Raw genomic sequence first — 23,183 nt, forward strand, 5'->3', positions numbered from 1 at the left:
CACGTGTCATGTCTCAAGAAGGCCGTCGGGCAACGCGTCACAGTGTCCAAGGATTTGCCACCAATCGACGAAGAAGGAAAACTAATTCTGGAACTGGCGGAGATCATCGATGTCAGAGAAAAGGGGTTAAGATCACGCACAGTCAAGGAGTTGCTTGTGCGCTGGAAGAATCTACCAATTGAGGATGCCACCTAGGAAGGCGAGCAAATTCTAGAGCATCCAAGTCCGCAATTACTTGAGGGCAAGCAAGTTTTGGCCCGGGAGGACTGTGATGTCTCCAATATAATTAAATAATACTATTAAAATACTTTATTGTAAGGCTCCAAATTTAATAACAAATCTTTCAGGCCCTTTATTTAATTAGATTAGTCAAGTCTTAGTTTGGTCATGTCGGCCCGTTTCTAACCCTTCGGTAAATTTCCCAGAGCCCATATTTATGGTCGAGTCTGTCATTTGTGTTGGTATGCGAATTTGGTATTTTTCTTTGTATGTGCGAATTCCGGTTGGAGTTCAGCTTGTCTACCATTTCGGAGGTGAGAGATCCTCCCTACTTGGCATCCGCAGTTTCGGTGGGAGTTTCCCCTCACCCTATTATGCTTTTGTTTGGAGTCTATGTAATCTGTTGTGCGAACAGTATCAATATAATTTATCTTTGCATGTGCAAATCTTCATCTAAGTCTCTTGTGTCTGGCATAACAATAATTCATTCCATGCCTCTGTGCAACATCGAACTGACTAAGCATCTGGAGGGCTCTGAGGGCGGAACTCGGCGAGTATTCACCCACCGTACGGCCACTACCGTACACCTCGTACGGTCGAGCAACATCTACTGTACACTCACCCAATACTCACCGTATGGCCAAGGAGGGTATACCGTACGGACATCAAGGGAGCATTCCGTACTGTCATCAGTGTACGTGAAGGAGTATGGACCACACGAGGAGCATACCGTACGGTCATCACCGTACGAGGAGTAGTGTCTGAAGGGACCATACGGCGTACAAAATTTTATAGAGATAATGGTAGCCTGATGCTTAAGTGGCTGATCCAGACCTGGAAGGGAAGAAAAATGAAAAAAGACTGTGTACCTAGAAACAGTTCCATGTTTATCTCTTGTTCAACTCTGCTTTCAAGATGGATTAATAATAGCATATGCTCTTTTGTTGAAGTGGTGCGTTAGGAAATAACATGGAAACATAATGTTATATAGCATTGACATCAGAAGTTAGGTGCAAGAAATAGCTGAGTGCTCATTATAAGAACCCATTACACAAACAAAACCATCACTGTGCATATCATAGTTGCACTCAAAATGATTTCTTTAGTTGTGGTATCTGTTTATGATCTGATATTACGATATTGCCCAAGCAGATCCACCATGATGGCCTCTATCACGAGCTAACTAAACAGGACAGCAAGCTAACCCAAGGAGGAGGTATTCTCAACAAGCTGTGTGAAATAATCCTGTCTTACAAAGGGCCAGCATTTTCAAGCCAATTTTACTTCCTTCACTTGATCTGTCCCTATTTAAGGGCAGCCTTATCCTTGTCACAAAACTGCAACTGTCATTAAAAGTTAGCAAGTGTAATATCAAAGAAGCTACTGGCAGCAGCAGCAGCAGCTCTACAAGAGGCATATTAATCTGTCTAACATCCCCTGTTTGCTCATCTATTATCAGAAAAACCATCACCAGCAGTATCATCCTTGCAGTACTCTATTTTGTTTGCAAGGCTCTTTCTTTGCTAGTCCAACCTTCAAGTACATTTCTATAGGAGAAAACATCACAACTATAATAAAAATTGCATAATTCACTTGTTAATAGTTTACATATTCTAATTAAACAAGAAGTAATTTATTTTGTAGGCATGGATCTAAAAGAAACATGTAACACATTTTATGAACTGAAACCAAAATTTGAGTGCAAGAGATTTATTCTGCTATGTAACAACTTCCAAAGAAAACTTAAAATCGAAATACCTGTTTGTATCTAGTCCACTGATTCAAATATTGAAACCCTGACAAAACAAGGAGGAGGCCACCCAGAACAGCTCGAAGGTCCTGCCAGTCTTTCTTGATTCAGTATATGATCGCTTTCAAAACTATTACTTCCATCTTATTTCATCAATGTAAAAGCATTTTTCTGAGCATACTCAACTGTTTTATGACCATAGTAGGCCTGATAGTAGCGAGCCGTATTATAGAAGACCTGCAACCATGTTATGAAATTAAATGAAATCCACATTTAAAATACTGCTCAAGGAAAATGTTAGCATGTCCAATAATGCTCCAAAGGGGTGCTAATTAATGCCATTACCATACAATGATAAATTTTTTAAGAGCATTCATGTGAACCTAATGGAACAGGTTGCCACTCAAACCAAATACATCAACTTCTTCATCATAAAAAGATTAAATTTCATCATGGAACTAAATCATAAGAACATTTCAGTTACAATATGAAAATATCATCAAATTATTTTTTGATATTAATTCATCACCAGAGCTTCCACAATTGGATGAGGAGGGCAGACTGGTTTCAATTCCTAATGTTATTCTGAATGTCAGTGAGAGGAGGTTGAGGAGCTAACTGCTTTAGGATTATCTCAGCAGATGGAAGGAGTTGCCTTTAGAGGATGCTACTTGGGAAGGTGATAAATTTTTGCAGCATCTGAATCTTCGATTGCTTGAGAACAGCAATCTCGGAAAGGGAGGACTATAATGTCCCCTTCAGAGGTGTAGTTGGATATGGCACATTTAGCCTATTTTTTATTCACGTAGGCTAATTTCAAGCTAAATCAGGGAATAATTTCATTATTAAATAAAGTTATCCCATAAAGTAGATTTAATGGATGACTTTAATTAATTTTATAAAGTGACTTAATTAAAAGGGGAAATATTAAAGTCACTTTATAAAGATGCTTTTATGAAATATTTCAAATGGAAAATTAAAAGGACCCTTCAGGAATGTTCCTTGGGAAAATATAGAAAGAGGAATTGATATTGGTGGTGAGAGATCTACCCTAGCCAATTTGTAGGTGGAGTCATACAAATTTCACACGAGCATAATCGGAAGAAGATAAAATAACTTGTGAAGTCTGGCAGGCAAGACAAATTATCAATATTTGCAAGGGTTTATAGGAAATACAGTGACAACTAGTTCGGTGTGAGATATCAACTAGGGGAAGCAATTACAGCTTCTAGGTATAGACGTCAATCATCTAATCAGTTGGGCATTGAAGTTTATGGACTGATTTTGGGTGATTCTTGTGATTTAACTAGTGGCCATTGCTACTCAAGGTGGACATGTGACTATTAGAGCAAGACGAGTGTTCTTGACCAGCCATATAGTGGCGTTTTGGGAGTTATTAGCTAGCCACTCGCTCCTAGAGGTGGATGTTGGAGTTGCAGGGTCAAAGGGCACATTGGCTAGTCGTTTGATGCATGAGGGTGGCGTGAGCTTATGGTGGATTGGCTTCAAGGGTTCGACAGCCATTATTGACCCTTGGGCATGAGGATTTGGGCTAAAATACCTCAGGCACAGACCATATGTAGTTTGCTGTTCAGACAATGATATAATGCTGAAGTTAAGGGTTATTTCCAGCTTCTTTTGGAGGTCAAACATTGCTGGTCTTTCAAGGCAGAATCTTTATGTATAGTTATTTTTGTAATCTGCTCATGTAAAGCAGTCCATTGAATGAAAATATTGTTGTAATCAACTAATGCAACTATTCTTATTCAGTTAATGAATGTCAAGTTTGGTTACAAATGTTTATGTGAAAACATTGCAATATAAACCCGATAAACCAAACATCATATAAACTTGCAAATCAGAAAAACTAAACAGGGTGTCAACACACCGTCAACACATCACTCACCGATTGACATTCCATACCGGTCTCCAATACTTGCTCACCGGTCAACATTCCATACTTACCGGTGACATGCTATACCAGTTGACATCAATGACAACACAATGCCAACAATCTCCCCCTTTGGCATTGATGTCAACACATGTAGTATCCGGTATACTACAGGTTTTCTCTCCCCCTTTGACAACAATGGCAAAGGGAACTAATAGAACTTTCTACCGATTGCTTCTCCCCCTTTGACCATTATACTCTGCATCCAACAACACTTGAGATAGAGGGCCCAGACACCAACCTGATACCAATTGCATGTATCAATCTGATACCAACTGTATATTCTCCCCCTGTGCAGGTAACTCTCTCCTTTTGACATACAGGTTGAGAACTTCTTCTCCCTTGTTGCAGGCAACTCTCCCTGAACCATAGATCTCAGATCTTCTTTGTCTGTCAGGTTCTAGATCGGGGCTCCAATCTGCACCTTGTACCAGTAGAGCTGAGCATATGTGATCTGTTGAAGGTCTTCCACTTCCATGATATCCATCACAACTTGTGATATGATCTTACATGGCCACAATGCCAATCCACATCACCATCATGTCAACTATCAAACCAGTTGGCCCATAATGATGCATGCACATGAGGTTGACTACCGGACCAACACACTTTCCATTCAGGACCTTTCAATGTCACCTAAGGCATAATTTCCTTTGTCCAAGCCACAAGAATTACTGCAAGGATCTCGGAACACATTGATTCACACAATCTGCAATACCGGTTGACCCTATACCGGTCCAATATTTCCACCGGAACACTTTATCCACTAGCATCTATCTTCTTGTGTCAAGTGCCTTTGATCCCAATTTGCAATTTGAACCATCCATTGACACTTGCAGCAGTAATTTATCTCACATATGTGTAGCCAAGGCACTAACTACACACACTACCATCTCATCTTCTTCCTTATACCAGTAGCAACTTGTCCTACTTTTGTCCTTTTCAAATTTGGGGGTGAATAATATGATCATTATGTAGCTCCCCCTAAAGTCCTGCATCTCCTTTAAGCTTTAGGAGACATCACCTGTGCATTGAATGCACAGTGCTTGCCCATGGTCATATCCTCTTGCTTCTTTCTCCATACCTTCTTGATTTCTCTCCTTTTCTCACTAGTGGTCTTTGAAGCAGTATTGATTTTCTTTTGCTGAAAGTTCCTTGCTCTACAAGACTTTACAGTATGATCAAAAGTATTGTTGTAGTAACATACTGTGTTCATGCCTATTTCATGTTCATGGGGTCTTCTATTAATCTGACTTGTTCCTCTTCTCTTGACCATGTTGTTGTAGCCAGCTACCGGAAACAATGGATCTCTTGATCTTGGAGGAACATTTCTTCTTTTGTTCCATGTCGGTCTTTGACTCTCATGTGATCTATAACTACTTCCATATTGAGCATGATTGTTACACTAGCTGCCATAAAACTGAATATTCTTCTTTCTATATTCATGACTTCTATAGCCAAAACCATTACATCTTTGAAAAGCTAAATTGTTATTCCTAGGAAAAACATTTTGTCTATTCCCAGACCTCATTTCACATTCATCAACTCTATGGCCATATCCTTTACATGAAAAACAATAACCGGAAAAGGAGGGCTTATAACTTACAAATTTATTTTACCAAACATGAGATGATCTTACCGGTTTGGCTACTTCACTTCTACTTCTCCAGGGACTTGTCTTGAACTGTTCGGTCACTACAATCCTTTCATCTAATCCCTTCTTTTTCCATGCTTGCTTTGTCTTGTGGGCAGCAGCATTTCTTTGTCTTCTATCGGTAGAAGGTCTCCTAGACTGTTTTCTCATGTTCTTGTTTCTGATGAACCCATCTTCTATCACCGTTCCTTTCCCTTTTGGATCGACATTATTCCTCCTTGCAGCATCGGTCTTCATCCTCATGTCTTCACTGGTTGTAGTTAGGTCAACCTTCTTCCTAGGAAAATTTCTGACTATGAAGGTCTGTCTTTTGTCATTTTCATTTTTGGAGACAAACTGAATGCCTTTGTTGGAGTGTCCTTGCTTGTGGAGCACATACCGGTATCAAGTTCTAATCTACCAGTATCCTTGGAGTGTTTTTGTTTGTTCAACATTTTGTCCAAGGCATCAATGCTGCCATCAAACCGGATCCTCACCTTGAGCTCATCCTGGCACTTCTCAAAGTCTTTTCTAAGTTTATCCGTTTCACCCCTTAGACTCTGACATTCGTTGTCCTTGGCCTCTAACTCTGATGCTAAATCTTTACACCTGCATTTCTTGGTGTCCAAATCAAATTTTGAATCTACATTCTTCCTTTTAGCATCATCCACTTGTGCTTTCTGATAAGCAGCGGTTAGCTCTGACTCGAGAAGACTTTTGATCAACCGGTCTTGTTCCACAATAGCAGCATTCTTGAACATCTTGTATTATTTTCTGCTAAGCTCCTCGAGTGCACTTACAAGTTCTCCTTCAAGATCAACTTCAGCTTCATCTTCACCATCACTGCCAAACACATCTTGCTGGTAGGATTGATCTGTGTTATCATTTTCTAATGTGTGCAGCTCACTTTGTGTCTCTTGAGCCATGAGGAGATGAGTTTCCTCTTCATCATTGCTGCAGCAGTTGACTGATCTACCTTTATCATCTGCACATGTGTTTGTTTGATTGATCTTGTTTCCACAAACTGGTTCTGCAGTGCTAGGTTCATTTCCATATAGCTTCTTCAACCTATCCCACAAGCTCTTTGCTGACTTGCACTTATCCACCTTTGAAGAAACATCACCGGAAAGTCCACTGAGTATAGCTTTCATGGCTTCAGCATTGCACTTAGATCTTCTTTCAGCTTCAAGACCGGTGGGAGGACTAACAGGACTAGAGAGACCATTAACAATTGACATCCAAACAACATAGCCTAAAGAGGATAGGTAGACTTCCATTCTACAACTCCAAATAAAATAGTTTGACCCATTAAACACTGAAGTAGGGATTGACTCAAATTTAACCATTGTGTTCACACACCAGAATCTACCCAAGCTGGAGAAAGCTTATCTAACCCGGAACCTAGGCTCTAATACCAATTGTAGAACACAAGATGCCAATGAGAGGGGGAGTGAATCAGTGGTTATCAATATTTCCAACCTTTTAAACCTGACTATGTGTATCGGTTAGCAGTTCAAACACTAAGTGAATACACTGGTTGGACAAGGAAGAGATTAAGATGCAAGCACACACAAAGACACATCACATAACACCGGATTAAGATGCCTACCGTCTACAAAGATATCCTACTAATAGGATGGTGTTGTTAGAAGCTAAGTTACCGGTTCGGGTTCGGATTCGGGTATGGATTCGTGGATTCGGCAAGAAAAAAAAAACTTGGGTACAGGTACGGGTTCGTCTGTACATATATATATATATATATGTTCAATATATACAATCCATACAAAATTAAAATATACAATGTGATTTTCCATACATAAATGATAAATGATAAATGATAAATCCATAATTGCCAATGCCAATAAATATTCATATATCGCAAATGTAATTAGTAAACTAATAACTAATATCTAATAGCATATTCATAATTTGCAAAAAAGATAATATTCAAGTTTCAAGTTTGAACTGATTCAAGTTTCAAAATGTGAATATGTCATGACACAATAAAAATTCAATATATAAGCCATCAATGGGATTTAAATTCCATATTCATCTTCATCTGAACCATCCAACCCAACCCCAAGGTCATCAAGTGGTTCAAATCCAGCATCAATTGAACCACTATCGAATGGAATGCCACTCCCACTAGCCATGTCTCTCTCAAGTTCCATAGCTGCCTCGTCTATAGAGACTTGGGCAAGTTGTGCAACTGTAGCATCTAAATCAGCACACTCAGGAGCTAGATCCCAATTCCTTGTTGCACCCACATTATATTTAAGGTCCTTATGTGACAAAAAACGAAGGTTGGAGTGTACGTAGACCAAATCCTCAGCTCTCTTTGCACCCAAACGATTACGTTTGACTGAGTGGATGAAGGAGTATGTACTTCAATTCCGCTCAGCTGAAGAAGAACTTTCAACCTGTTAAAAGTTAAAACATAATTACAAATTTATAAATTATTAAATAAAAATATGATAGCATCAAATGGAATTCGAAAACTATAAAAATAAAAAGATACATACCTAGGAGAGAAGTTTAATTGCAAGAGGTTGCAAGTAAACGGAGCCTTGACCATGTACATACCACCACTCATCAACATCCATCCCATATCTAGCATTGAGAGCTACAACATCATGATTTTTTGTGGATACAAATTGGCCAAACTCCTTCATGACAACATTTCCTGTCTCCTCATCTTGATATATCTTTTTAAAGGCAGCTCTATAGCCAGAAGCAACCTCTGCATCTCTATATGGTGGTACACTCCTTGGTGTTGCAAGCATCTCTGCACTATAAATTTTGGTGTCAAAGAAAATGCTAAGAGATGTAAGGGATTGGTCATCTTGTTCCAACGGTCAACAATAATATTCTGCACAACTTTTAAAAATGTTTCCGTTGGGTCATTTACTTTTCTTTTTATTACTTCTCTTATTTTCTCCACCATGCAATCCATGCCATCATAAATCTCACCCAAAAATGGGCGATCAGTATTAGCATACCTAATCATGCTCATGATGGGCTCAGTGAAATTCAAAGCATATTCCACATTATCCCACCATTTCTCATCAAGGATCAATGCTCTTACTTTTAGAGCTCTTTCTGTCTGGGCTTGCTTCCATACACTCCACAATCCATTGATGACCATAGAACTCAAGGCCTCTCGCACCTTCACAAGTCGTCTTAAGACGAGCGTGTGAGATGCAAATCGTGTTTCAGCTACCTAACATGACATAAAAAAAATACAAAGCATATAATTATAAAAAATAACAAATAATATTTAAATTAGTAATTACCTTCAACAAATCCAAGTTGGAGAAGGTCCTAAAAATGGCTTGTGACATATGAGGATAAGTCACAAACATTTGAATCTCCTTGCCCTCGTAAAATTTTTTCACCCAATCAATTTGTGTGCCAATCTTTTGCATGATTAAATTGAGTGAGTGGACTGCACATTGTGTCCAAAAGATGTGACCGTATGTAGCCTCCATAATAGTCCCTTCTGCCCTACAATTTTTAGCATTGTCCGTTATGACTTGGACAACATTTTCAAGCCCCACCATGTCAATGCATTCTATGAGGATGTTGGCAATGAAACTTGCATCTTTCACTTGCCCCTCACAATCCACCGCTTTCCAAAACATTGCCCCTTTAGGGCACACTACTATAACATTGATCAATGGCCTATTTTTACAATCTTTCCATCCATCAGAAACAATGGTCAAACCTGTTTTCGGCCATGTATCTTTGATGACTTTCAACTGTGACTCTACGGATGCTTTCTCCTTTGCCAATAAGGTGGTTCTCACCTTTTCATACCCTGGACAAACATAATCAAAAGGTGTGTTGCAAAGGGTATGTACCATGTCCCTAGAGTAAGGTGATCTAACAAGGTTGAAAGGAAGCCCATTGCCATAAAGGCAACGCCCAATGCTCTGATCTGCAATCTCTCATTTCATTTTTGAAGGCAGTATCCAATGGGCCTCTTTTCCGTGAAGCCACAACATTTTGATTCTCTAGTGGAGCAACTGGTGGTTTTGGCATGAAAGGATGCCAACCGGCTGCTCTTGTGGAGCAAATACTACTAGAAGGCCTCGTAGTCTTCGAGCTTGACTGGACAAGACGATGATCAGTCTTTGCTTTGCCACTTCTCCTATCAGCGTCCTCTTGTTCTCTGATATATTCCAAAACTAGAGCTTTTGACAGCCCTGCCATCTGATCCTTGACAAAATTTTATTCCACGCCTGGGGATGATAAAAGGTGGCCTTTCACTCGATAGTATGAGCTGGTATACTCAATGCCACAATGGTTACACTTCCATACAAAAACCCCACCACCAAACACTTGCTTGATCATTGTTGTATAATGCCAAAGTGGTGAATCTTGATCAATTTTAAAGGGGTTATTTTCAGTTCGGGCATGGGCAATTGAGTTAGAGCTTGCACTTGCAATTCTAGTTTCAGCCATTATGTATGATTATATGAATAATGCACCTAAAATAAAAAGAGAAAACACAACATTATTGAAAAAAATTGATAAAATTTTGGCATTATAACCCCATACTATGCATACAAAGTGTAAAAAAATATACAAGACTTATTTAAAAAAAATTAGAAAAACTTTTTAAAAAATAAAAAATTTCAAAAATTTCAAAAAAACTTGGAAAAAACTTGAAAAATTCTTGAAAACTTGTAAAAAATTCAGATTCACTCACCTTTGATGGCTAAATCTTCCTTCTCCAGTGATTCCTACGCCTTTTATGCACGTCTCACATCTTCATAGTCTCCACCTTCGAAGAAAAATGAAAAAACTAAGAAACCTGGCTGTAGAGAAAAAATCTTCAAAAATGCAAATAGAATGAGTTCAATGAATGTTTTGATGCATGGTATGCATCATAAAGGGGCGAATTAAGGTTTTATTATTAAAAAACTATTTTAAAAAGTCTTTCTTTATTGCTTTTTATTGTTTTTTTGACCCATGGGCCCCGTTTTTGGGAACCCACGGGCCTGGGTTCACACGGGTCCTCCTGGGTTCCACCCGGGTCCTTCCCAAAAGGTCGGGTTCCCTGTGGGTCCTGCGAACCCAGGCCGAACCAAGACCCGGACCAAGGCCAAAAAGGGAAGAACCGGTAACTTAGGTTAGAAGTATCCTGGCAACTACTAGAATATGATGCAATCAAGAAAAGGAGAAAGAAAGCAAAGACTACTGTTGTGAGGAATTCACACATCACCCCATTGCAAATGGGGACCCCCACTTTTTTCGCTTTCTAGGTTAGTTGTCTTAGTTTAGTTGTTGGTTGTTGTCGAGTCTTTGCTATTAACCTTTTGTTTGTAGTTGCTCAGGAGCTGATCAAGTCCCCCTCTTAAGAATGAAGTGAGGTTCAACACTCCCTTTGCCCAACCAAGGCTTAATCCCTTTCGCTTCTCCCAGTCCTGTCAATGGATGCCCAAACCCGATCACTCCCATTTCCATTTCTCATCATTGCCATCACCATTTCACCATTCCATTTCCTTCTATTTCCACCTCCCCTACCACGCTTCACTTCCATTTACCATATCCTCTACCCACCTACCTCTCTATACTCCACCACCCTTCCTTCCACCCATCCCCACACCCTAACCTACTTCACCTACATAACCTACCTTATATTTCCTAACTTCCATCCCACATCCTTAACCTACCCCTTCCACTACCTTTACCTTTACCTCCATTACCCCTTCCATCTCATTCACCTCCCTACCCTTCACGTATAACCTCACACCTACATCCTCTACCCTCCATCTCACACCCCCTTACCCTTCTACTTCCCTTAGCCTACCCTTTCCCTTACCAAACACTATACCCCTACCCCTATCCTATCCTATCCTATCCTATCCCACCTTCCTTACCCTAGCCAAAACCCCATCCCATTATAACCTACACCTCCTCTACCCTTCCATTACCCCCTTATGCCTCTCGTTACATTTTACTCCCTAACCTCCCCTAACTCCATCCACTACCCCTTATACCTCCTAACCCCACGTATCTATGTTGTGACGTATTCACACATCGCCCCATTGCGAATGGGGACCCCTGCTTGTCGCTTTCTAGGATTAGTCCTCTTAGCTTACTTCTAGGTTAGTGTTGAGTCTTTTGCTATGAACCTTTGCATTGAAGAGGTATAGTGGGTCAAGAGGTCAGAAATTGATCAAGTTTGTCTCTTTAAGATGAACCGAGGTTCAACACTTCCTTTACCCAACCAAGATTTTATCACTTCCACTTCTCCCAACACTGCCCGTGGGTGCCCAGGCCCGATCACTCTCATTTCCATTCCTCGCCTTCGCCATCACCATTCCATGCTTTCATCCTTTCGTCTCTCTCTTCATTCCATAACCCTCCATCTTAACGGCTTTCCACTTCCCCTTTCCTACCATCACCATTTCACCCTACCCTTTCCACTTCCATATCCCTTACCTTCTATCTCTCTTTATCTTTTATCACCTTCACCTAACATACTCATCTACTACCCTTCACCTACATTTAGTCCTACCACTACACCCTCACCTCCCTTCACTTAACTTAAACCTACCCTTCCATCTTACACCCTCACCTCCCTTCACTAACTTCCTTTCCACCTTACCCCTAAAATCACCTATTCTAACCCACATCCCATAAGTCTCACTTCCTTTATTTCCCTAAGCTTACCCCTACCCCTACCCCTAACCTTCTTACCCATCTATCCCACCTTCCTTCACCTAGTCTAAACCTCATCCCATTATAACCTACACCTCTCTACCCTTTCATTACCCCCTCATACCTCCCATTGCGTTTTACTCCCTAACCTTCCCTAACTCCATCCACTACCTCTTATACCTCCTAACCCGACGCTTCTTCTACTTCCATCATTTATATCCCTTATGTCCCCCTTTCCTCCAACATCCCATTTCCCCTCTTTCTCCACGTAGCAGCTTCCCTTACCACTTCCCTCACATTCCTCTCATCACCCTTTTGGGCCCCACTTTAAACTCAAAATGGAGAATTGAATTAACTTTTTATTAAAGACTCTTGTTGGGACCCACCAACCACTGGTTTGGGGAATTTAAATGTTTTTTTTGTCTTTCATATTAAACGGGCCCCACCACCACCAGAATTTTTGGAATGAAAGAAAAGTTCTTTTTTTTAATAGAAATTTTAAAAAGGGAGAGCATCCACCTCACTCTACTCTTCCACCTTATTCCCCCGTGGCACTTCTTTACAACATCACCCCATCCTCTTTGCCACCACATCCTCTTTGTTGTTACACCTTTCATCCCTTCTCACATTCGTGGCATGTTTTGGACTCCACTAAGATTCAACGATAAAAAATATAAAGCAATTCACTTCAAAGTTGATTCAAAACTTCTAGGTTTGTACCTACAGATCCATCTTGAAGGGAGATATTAATCACTGATTCGCTCCAAAGGAGAGAAGATTTTCAAGCAAAAATGAGGTGAATTATAAGGGATAAGCTGTGAAGAGATTCAAGCAGGCTGGTTCCTAATCACGGGAAAATTTATCAGATCTTCAGGAACAGATCAGGCCTCATTCACTCTTGGTTTAAATGCAATTTCCAGCGGATTAATTTCTCTGAGTTTAGACCACAATCAGATCTAAGTATTATTTCATACTCAGAAATATGATTAATGTACATGATAATTAATTCAAGTTTTGTGTTGCAGGTATGGTGTTAAACAAATAATGGAGCACGAGGAATATAGGATGATGATAAACCAAGAATGGGGAATCCTCCACATAAGGGAAGAGATCTGATCTCTGCATCTCCACATGAAGAATGCACTCGGATAGAATTAAACCTGCAAATACAGAAAGTCCTAAAATCAGACCAAAGCTTATGAAAATCCGGCCTGATTCAATTGTGCAAGCAAGTGAATTTGATTGATCAATCATCTGCTACAAAAGAACCTTTGATGGCCGATTCAGTGAAGAAGGTCTTGACAACGAAAGATGAAGTTTTGACTGATGTAATGACCGATTTGCCTTAGGGATTAAAATTTGATGAACTTAGTTTCTAAATCTGGGTGAAGCTTTGGAAAGCAAATGGATTTCAAAGGTCTTCTTGAGGTTAATCTGATATGGATGACTAAGACTTAGGATCTGAGTTGATGGAATGAGTTTTGTCAAGTGAAGAAACTGTCCGGTATTCCCAATTTGAAGCGAAATCCCTGCTAAGGCCTTCTTTGAAAGGTTGATTTGATATTTTTCACATTGGAGTGACAGAGACTTGTTTGAACTAGTTATTGATCATGAACAATGAGGAATTTGAGCTAGGGCATCAAATTTGCTCCTGACCCTTCCAAAGGTACAGGAGCGAGTTTTCTTAGAACACCTTCTTGCTCCTTACTTCGCTTTCAGGGCTTGATTGAAGGAAATTTGAGTTATGTGTGCCTTTAGAAGTGAATTCAAAACAAGTTGAATGATGAAGTCTGGAGAATTTGAACAATATTGTCAATTTCGCTCCTGACCCTTCCAAAGGTACAGGAGCGAATTTTTCTTAGAGCCCTCCATTGCTTCTAAGTTGGACCAAAATCCTTGCTCCTATGGCGTGATTGAAGAGGAAATGATGTATGCATGCCTTGAAATTGAATTGAAACAAGTTTGAATGGCAAAACATGAGGAATTTGAGCCAAGAAGCAAAATTTCGCTCCTGACCCTTCCAAAGGTACAGGAGCGAAATCCTTGAAAGGACCTAATTTCTCACTCAAGCAATTGAACGGATCTTATTAGGGAACAAACCGACTTGATCATGATGGAAGAAGGATTCAAAAGCTAAGTTCAAGGTGAAGTATTGAGGGATGGTGAAGGAATTGAATCAAAAGAAGAATTTTTCGCTCATGTCCCTCTCTAAGGGTCCAGAGCGAAATCTCTTGGAAGGACCTCCTATCTCACCTAAAGCACCAAGAGGATCTTGTTTTAAGCAAAGTTGGGAGTAGATTGACTTGAGCACGATGAGAAGAGAATTTCAAAAATCAAGTCTAAGGCAAAGTGATAGGAATGAAGCGTGAATTGAGTCAAGAGGAAGAAATTCGCTCATGTACCTTCCAAAGGTACAGGAGCGAAATCTCTTGAAGAAGAATGTTTAGTTAATCAAGATATCAAGACGAGCCTTTTTGAAGGTAATTTAAGTCTTTGTTGCAGCATGAGCCTTCTAATGATAATGAAAATTGAGTATGTCAGTGAGAAAACTAAGATTAGCCCTTAGTTCGCTCAGGTACCTTCCAAAGGTACAGGAGCGAAATGCATTGAGGATGAGTAATATGCTATTGATAGTGTGTTGTAAGTCTTCTTCATGGTGGTTTCAAGTGTTCAAGCATCCTAAACTTCATGCAGATCGTGAGAACTAAGCTTGCCTTCATCAAATATTGATGAAAATTTGACTTATATCCTATCTCGCTCATGTCCCTCTCTAAGGTACCAAGGCGAAATTCTATTAAAGGCAATTGCATTATGGTAAAAAACCGAAAAGATCAAGAGCAAACTAAGTGCAAGTCAACCTAGAAACATTTGATGCATTAATAAACCAATCTCACTTTGGCGGCAAAAGCAAATTCGAATTTTTTTAAGAGAAGTCGGCCAGCTAAAGGGAAATAAAATTTATTTATTCATCCAAACAAAGTCGGCTTTCATCAAAGAAGTGCATTCTCCCATAAGGGCGCCTATATAAGGGAGGTTGATTCTTAAATTATTCATCATTCATTTCAAACATTCTTCTTCAAAGAGCGAAATCCTTCAGCAGTTAAGAAGCAAATTCCAGATTTGTCAACAATCTTCACAAGCCGAATTCGACAAGAGCGAATTTGAGGAGCAGCTGAATTCATCAAGGCGAATTTCAAAAGCAGATTTCATTAGACAGATTGGTGATTGAGGAGGGAAATTTCAGGTCTTATAGAGATCAGTCACTTTAAGGCGTGGAGTACATCCTAACAACAGCAAAATTCAATAAAGGAAGGATTGAATTCATCATAGCAAGAGCAAATTTGCTCAAGAAAAGGACAATCTACCCTAAACCTGCACCTATCAGACCTGCAAATCACATAAAATCAGAGATTGTATAAGCTATATATAATGTGTTTGATGTTCATTTGTTTGTTTTGCAGCAGGAAAAGAAAGAAATCAGAAAGACCAGGTTGCAAGAAGATCGGAACGAAGATCTCAAGAAGAATATTTCAACATCAAGTGAACCTCTTCAAGAGGATCTCATAGGCAAACACAAGAGAGTCAAGGAAGGGTACATCATTCATCAAGTATATCAAGGACGATGGAGGATCGACAAAAGTCATCACAAAGGAAGTACCAGACAAGGTGGCATCCCAGTCACTGTTCCTCCAGTCAGATAGGTCCACATCAACATGTCCAGATTCAATGTACCTGACTTATCAGTGATGACACAAACTTCGAGGCACTGTTGACATGTTTTTTATGCACTATCAAACACATAATAAAATACCCAAGGGTACCTTATCCTCTCTTGAGTAAAGCCTCTGAATGCTGAAGATATCGCGAGAAAGGATCAATCAGGGTGACTTCAAGGTTCTTCGTTGTAGGATCTCTACGTGTGGATAAGAACCAGTGGTCATTGTGAATGCTGTTTCTTCAAGGGGCCTTACGTTTTCGAGTAGCAGGAACAGAATTTTCCTAAAACTAACAGGTTCTCAAAAAGATCAAAAGATAGGGTCTGCAAGAAATGAATTCTAATCTAATCCTAAGAACGACTCAATGTAGGCTAGACTTGGTAAGATTCTACCAATTTCAGTATTGCCAAGCAATTACAACTCTACTGGAATTGATGCGATCTTCTAAGGTGATTAGTGATTTTCAAACCATCAAGAATTATAGACACTACCATGAAGGTACATATCAATAGTTCAATAATGATTGAAGGTTCAAGCAATATGGATATCTCCAGTTGACCACACAAGGCGTCCTTACAATCAGTAAGAAGCTAGTGGTTTGGAACGTGAATCTCACCAAAGATCAGGCCCAACAATTAGTCCTTCAAACTTAAACACTACTTCGACTGAGAATGATTCAAGAAAGTAAACAACCATGAAAGTAGCCACAAGAATTGCAATAAAACACCATAACTTCAATATTTTATTGATCTCAAAGCCAAAATAGACAACAATTGCTTGAAATTCTTTCTTCAATGCTCAATCTTGCTACAAAATAACTTTCTTCTCTCCAAAAGCTCTAATCTTCTAATTTCTAACTATGACAAAATGAAAAAGAGTGAGGGTATATATAGCATCCTCAATTACAATGAACGGCCCAGATCAAAAGAAGATCAACGGCTGAGATTCTGACACCTAAACCCTAATTAGGGTTTGTTACAAAAAGTTCCCTTTTTAGTTGAACATTATTAAATGCATAGCCAAATATTTAATTGGCACAAAAATCGAGGGGACATAGACCAATGATAATTAAGATGCCACATCATTTTATAACAACCTTTCTTCTAGAACCTTATTCCCTTTCCAATGCTCTTTCTTAGCATATGCAACGAATCTGGACACAATTCTTTCAATCTCAGCAATAGGAATCTCGGGAAGATTCCTCATTCGCTCCTCTAAGTGGATAACCTGATCAAAGGCTTTGAGGAGAGTCGTATCCCATCCAGGTTCGAGCTCTTTGATCTTCTCAATCAAGAGCATAGTAGTGAACATTAGATCTCGTTGTTCATCTGTGATGACATTCTCATCTTTGCAAAAGATGACTTTGACTCTTTCTTCCAACTCTTGAAGGTCCACATCTGTCTCAACTTCAATCCTCCTGCCAAGAATGGTACACAACTCCTCAAACACCTTGTCCTGAATTGGATGGATGACGCCCTCAACTTGATTGCATTTGGTGCTGATGTCCTCGAAAAGAACCTCTATCATCTGGAGTAGAGTTGACCACTGAAGTAAATTATGAGCTCCTCCATCCATTATCTTTTCTTGTGCCAGGATCTTCCTTGGTGTTTGCCTGATCACTTGCAGAACAGGAATGATAACATCTCTAGTGTGAGCGAAAGCGGCTACTGTTATCATTAGGTTGTGGACGATCTCAAGGACCTGGATAGCTTGATGGATTGTTTGCATCATTCTTGTTGTAAATTCAACGGCAACTATGTGAGATTTGCCAATCCAAGAGCTCATAAGCTGAACCAAGCTCTTGACTCTTTCTACCTCGCCAACTGATTCAAGGGGAAGTGCTTGCACAGGTGACATTGCTGGATCCTGACGTCCCAAGGGCTGATTGAGATGGCTAAAGTAACCTCTCCAAGCACCGACCTCTCTCTCAAGCTTTCTATTCTTTTCCATTTCTTCCTTAAGCTTGTCTTTAAGTGCTTCAAATGAATCGGTTGCCTCATCTAGTGCCTGCTCAGCAGTGAGTGGACCAAGTTCAAATGTTTCCACATCATACTCATCCGCAAGGATTTCACCTTCATACTTGTCCACTATTGGTGTAGCTATCTGCAACTTCCTGGACCCTGTCTCATCTCTGATCATCTTGGACATCCTGGTGGCCTTCCTCTTCTCCGTTACCTCTTGAGAATTTCCTATAAGTCTCTCTAAGTCAATTACATCATCCTCATCTTCAATCATAATCACCCTCGTCAGTCTCTCCTTCAACCAATCCGGAATGGCGGATCTTGTCTCTCTAACTTGTATTTCTTTAGGTAATGGTTCGTCTTCTCGGAGAGGAGATGTCACTTCATCATCATTCCTGTCTTCATGTAGCTCATTGACTTGGGGAGATCGACTTGACGAATGCTGAGGTGCCTTCCCCTTTTCAGGTTTATCATTCTGTACCATTGACTCCATAGATTCATCAACCTCAGGTACCGTCTTCTCTTGTCCTTCAACTTGACTTGTCCTTTTTTCATGTCGAGAAGATGTGCCTGATGAGCGATCTCGATTGGCCTCTTGCTTCCTTTTGGAGGGTTCCCTTTTCTCAGGTCTTTCTTTTCTCTTCGCGCCTCTAGGATGAGAATTGTCTTCACTTGCGCTTGCTCCTCCTTCTTCTGGTTTTTCCTCCAAAGTAAAAGTCATTGGTACGTTCTGTTCTCTTAACTTTTGATGTTGTACATCCACCCATCTGCAAGTACATGACAAAACTGGGGCCATCAAAGCTCTCAAGCTCGTTCCAATCTATCTTCACTGCTTTGTCTTCTCTGTCATAGGATGACTAGAGATGTCTGCCACTGTCCTGAGCTTGATCTGCCACTCTGTAGACTTTGCATTTCCTGATGAAATCTAAAGGTAATCTGGAATGCATTTTTCTTTTCACTTCTAAATCATTTGAGAGATTCATCCAAAAGTCCTCTACCTGAAATTCGTGCTTGTACTTCCTACCAGCTGTCTCTTCCATATACCCATAAGGATCAAAATTCTCCCTTAAGGCAAAGAACGTGAATGAATATAATGCCAACTCCCTCTCTGCATCATCCAAGGCTAGAGCATTAGGGCATACCTCAACTGAATTCCCCAATATGATGGGCACGGGAATTCCATTTCCATGCCTGTGTCTGAATGCCTTCGCATAAGCTGCCAACTGCCTAGTTACCTCAAGTAGCACTATCCTGTCTGTCAAATACCTTGGCAACATATAGGGAGGTGAAGGACACCCATGAACTCTGATATAAGTAAACTTTTGAAACTGGATGAACCAAGCACTATACCTCTTTACAAGTTCTTGTGCATCCGGAGATAGTCGATTGTGAATCCCGCCTTGCAATATCCTAGTGATGTTCATCGTGAAGGTATCATTGACTAACTTGTAGTCACTTCCAGGTGGATGATGCAAATGAACATAAGAGTCACAAACTCTCACTTCTCCGGGTCCTCTTCCGATCACTCCTCTGTGAGGTAGTCCTGCATATTCGAAACTCCTAATCAAGGCATATATGACGTATGAGCTCATGTGAAATGACTTGGTAGGCTTTAGTTTTCTTAACTGCACATCCAGGCAATGGCTAATAATTCTAGCCCAATGAATCGTTCCTTTCCCTTGAACTATCACTTGGATGAAGTAGAACATCCACTTCTCAAAGTAGAAGGCTTGAGGGGCCCCTGTAACTCGATTGAGCAAAGTTATCAAATCTCTGTACTCCTCCTGGAAGTCGATCCTATGTGGTGTGTTGGGAATCTTGCTCAGGCGAGGACGACTTTTGAGTAACCAATTCTTATTGATGATGCTCAAGCAAGTGTTTGGATCATCTTCATACATTGACCTGGCTCCCTCTAAGCTTTTGTAAATCATATCTTTATGCTCTGGAAGATGGAGAGCTTCACTTATAGCCTCCTCCGAAAGGTACGCCAAAGTGTTCCCTTCCTTGGATACGATCGATCTTGATTGTGAGTCATAATGGCAAGCACACTCGATCATCAGCTCATGGCACTGGATTGCTGGAGGGAAACCGGCCGCTTTGATGATGCCACTTTCAATTATTCTTTTTGCGACAGGTGATGGCTTTCCAATGTAAGGGACCTCTCGAAACTTCTTGACACTGAAGTTTCCCAAGTTGGTATCTCCAATATTGCTCCACTTGGACACGATCTTAGTCTCCAATTCCTCGTTCCTCTGATCTTCCTTCATGAGAGCTGGACGACTAGTAGATGCTCCTGCCTTTGGAGTCGCCATCTTGACACCTACACAACATTTCATAATGAGTAAAAATATTTAAGAGAGTAGCGAGGAAGATTCAAAAGGAAGATAAAAGATATTAATTAGGAAACTTCATGATAAATCTTGAGTTATCATTTCCTAATTAACTACGCAATTTTCAAAACTTGGAGTTCAAAATTCAAATCTTCAATAATGGTGTCAAGGTAATTTCGCCATACCTCCTCTTGAGAATTAACTCTAAGAAATGATAAAAAAATAGGAGAATTCGCTAGGCAAAATGTGGACCAAAACTCCTTTTAGCAAAATGCGCCCCCTTTGGTCTTCACAAGCATCAACTACACCACCTCTAGTCTTCAATACTTAAGATAAATTCGCTCCAACTAGACCAGCCTTCGCACCTTCTTCTTGATCTCCAAATTCGCACTTAAAGTAATGAGTGAATGATTGATTAAACTTGATCAAAACACCCCTATTATATAGGGCGCTCACCACTTTGCCTCCCATAGGCCGACTTGGCAAAATAGGCCTAAAAAATAAAAAAATAAAAAAATAAAAAAATAAAAAAAGAAGATGCCGACTTGATGAAATAAATAAAAATAATACCTCAAGCGCTCCATTTTTAATTTTAATTTCACAAAAATTAATTTTAAATGCCTTTATAATAAAAATTCGATTTTCTAAGGCTCAAAATTAATTTATTAAATACCAATGCGCCTTTTATTAAATGCCAATTTAATTTAAATTTTTCCAAATATTTCGAAGTTGGCAATTTTGGCATCTAATGCGATTTTAGAGGATATCAACGTTGAAATAAGGTAAAAATAAAGAATGCCAATAACCTCGCCTTGGTCCCTTGGAGAGGGACAGTAGCGAACTTGCAATTTAAACCTTGCATTCTTCATTTTTAATCGCCAAAACTTCATCTAGGCATCTAAAGTGGCATTTTCAATTGGAGTCTTGAGTTTAATTCGCTTGATTTTAAGAAGGGAAGTGTATCAGGACATTTTCGCCCTGGACCCTTGGAGAGGGACAGGAGCGATTTTCCATTTTTGGTCTTAATCCTTCACCTTTATTTGTCAATTCTCGCTGTGGGGTAAGCAATGATCCCTTTCATTCATTTCATGCATGCCTAACTTGTTTTTGCAAGGCAAAATTGATTCTCCAAAGATTTTCGCCCTGGTCCCTTGGAGAGGGACAAGAGCGACTTTTGCCTTTTAGCCCAAGATTATCAAGTTTTGGAGTCAAACCTTTGTTCACCATGCTTTAGAAGACATCTCTCATCTTGCACAATTTGGCCTTAGCATAATCTTGGAGGGAAATTGTTGATTTTATAAAAATCGCCCTGGTCCTTCAGTGAGGGACAGGAGCGCTTTTGAGTCTTTTGTGCAAATTCTTGATCGCTTCAATCTTCAAATTACCCTCAAGGCGTAGAACATCACACCTCACTTCCTCTTGAGTCTTGGGAACAAAAATAGCATCTTGAAATGTAAGGTAAATGGGCATACTTGGAAATTTCGCCCTGGTCCCTCAGCAAGGGACAGGAGCGCTTTTCTTTATTGTCATCAAAATTTGCAAATCTTGTATCTCAATTCCACTTCAAGGCATTTTAAACACTCTTTCAAACTTGCGCCTTGATTTAGATTTGTCCAAACTTGGAGAGAAAGGTTAGATATTAGGTTTTTCGCCCTGGTCCCTTGGAGAGGGACAACAGCGATTTTGCAATTTCAAACTTATCCGTCCTTTGCTAGCCTTCCAAATTATCTTCAACAGGCTAAACATGCCTTATTCCATTCATTTCAATCACAAACTTGCCTTGTCTTTTGCAAGAAATTTGCACTTTTGGAAAATCGCTTTGGACCCTCAGCAAGGGACAGGAGCGCCTTTTGTCTTCTAGGTATATTTCCTTGTTCTTTAAACCTTCAATCGCATCTAAGGCATAAAACATCATTTTTCCCTCCCATCCAAGTCAGGTTTTGCCTCAAAATCTCAAACGAAGAGGACAATCTTGAAAAAACGCCATGGTCCTTCAGTGAGGGACAGAAGCGCCTATTGTCACTTGGGTTGATTTCCTCCTTTGTGGACCACTCAAATTATATTCAATAGACAAAACATGCCCTCCTTGATCTCTTCAAATCATAAAATTACTTTGATCCTACAGGAATAGTGCAAATTTGAAAATCAAGCTCTAGTCCCTCAGTGAGGGACAAGAGCGAACTTTGCCTTCTAGGCCAAAATGCTTCATCTTTCATCATGAAATGTCTTGCCTAGGGAAGATTTCATCTTGTTACACGCCATGAAAAAGAGTTCAAGTCCAAGCAAGGTCCAAACATGCGGATATAAAGAATTTCGCCATGGTCCTTCAGAGAGGGACAGGAGCGAATTTAACCTTCTAGGCAAAAAATTCATCATTTCATTGTTTTTAATCAGGTCTGGATGCTCTATCACGTTCATTTCATCCTTCACCATGCCTTTGATGTTTCAATTTGACCAAACAAGGTCAGGAATGACTCTGCTAAGTTTTTTCGCCCTAGTCCCTTGGAGAGGGACAGGAGCGAACTTCTCTAAATCTTCAAAATTCACCATTTTCGTGCCTTCAAAATCTCCAAAAGTATCAAGTCACGTTCGATCATCACTCTTGGAGACCCTGCACAAAACAAAATAGAAAAGTCAGTGACAAATATGCATTAAATAACATTTTCGCCCTGGTCCCTGAGTGAGGGACAGGAGCGATTTTGTCCTTTCTGGCTAATCCATTCAAAATTTAAGTCTCCAAACATTTCACAAGGCAGAGCTAGGTCATTTTCAAGGCCAAGAACCAGTTAGCACGCCTGTCAAAAACAAGAAATTGCACTTAGAATGAATTTTGCCTTAGGCCTCCAATGAAGGACAGGAGCGATTTCTCCGTTTCAAGCATCATTTTACCTCCGAAATTTGATCAAAATTTACCTAGGCAAGAATACATAGTTTCACCTTCAAAATGCTAACAC

The 23,183-nt window shown here is 40.0% G+C and overlaps 1 protein-coding gene across 6 annotated transcripts in view; it reads right to left on the reverse strand.

Moving 5' to 3' along the window:
• LOC131044098 (dnaJ protein ERDJ7) overlaps nt 1–23,183 on the reverse strand; it is a 178,166-nt gene that overhangs the window by 124,638 nt on the left and 30,345 nt on the right. For all 6 annotated transcript variants that reach the window (XM_057977381.2, XM_057977366.2, XM_057977357.2 and 3 more), the window contains exons 5-6: nt 2,156–2,206; nt 1,978–2,058 (exon numbers count right to left, since the gene is read on the reverse strand). In XM_057977381.2, the coding sequence (XP_057833364.1) occupies nt 1,978–2,058; nt 2,156–2,206 (132 nt within the window). The remainder of the gene's footprint in view (nt 1–1,977; nt 2,059–2,155; nt 2,207–23,183) is intronic.

Source organism: Cryptomeria japonica, chromosome 6 (assembly GCF_030272615.1).
Source record: "Cryptomeria japonica chromosome 6, Sugi_1.0, whole genome shotgun sequence".
NCBI classification, from domain to species: Eukaryota; Viridiplantae; Streptophyta; class Pinopsida; order Cupressales; family Cupressaceae; genus Cryptomeria; species Cryptomeria japonica.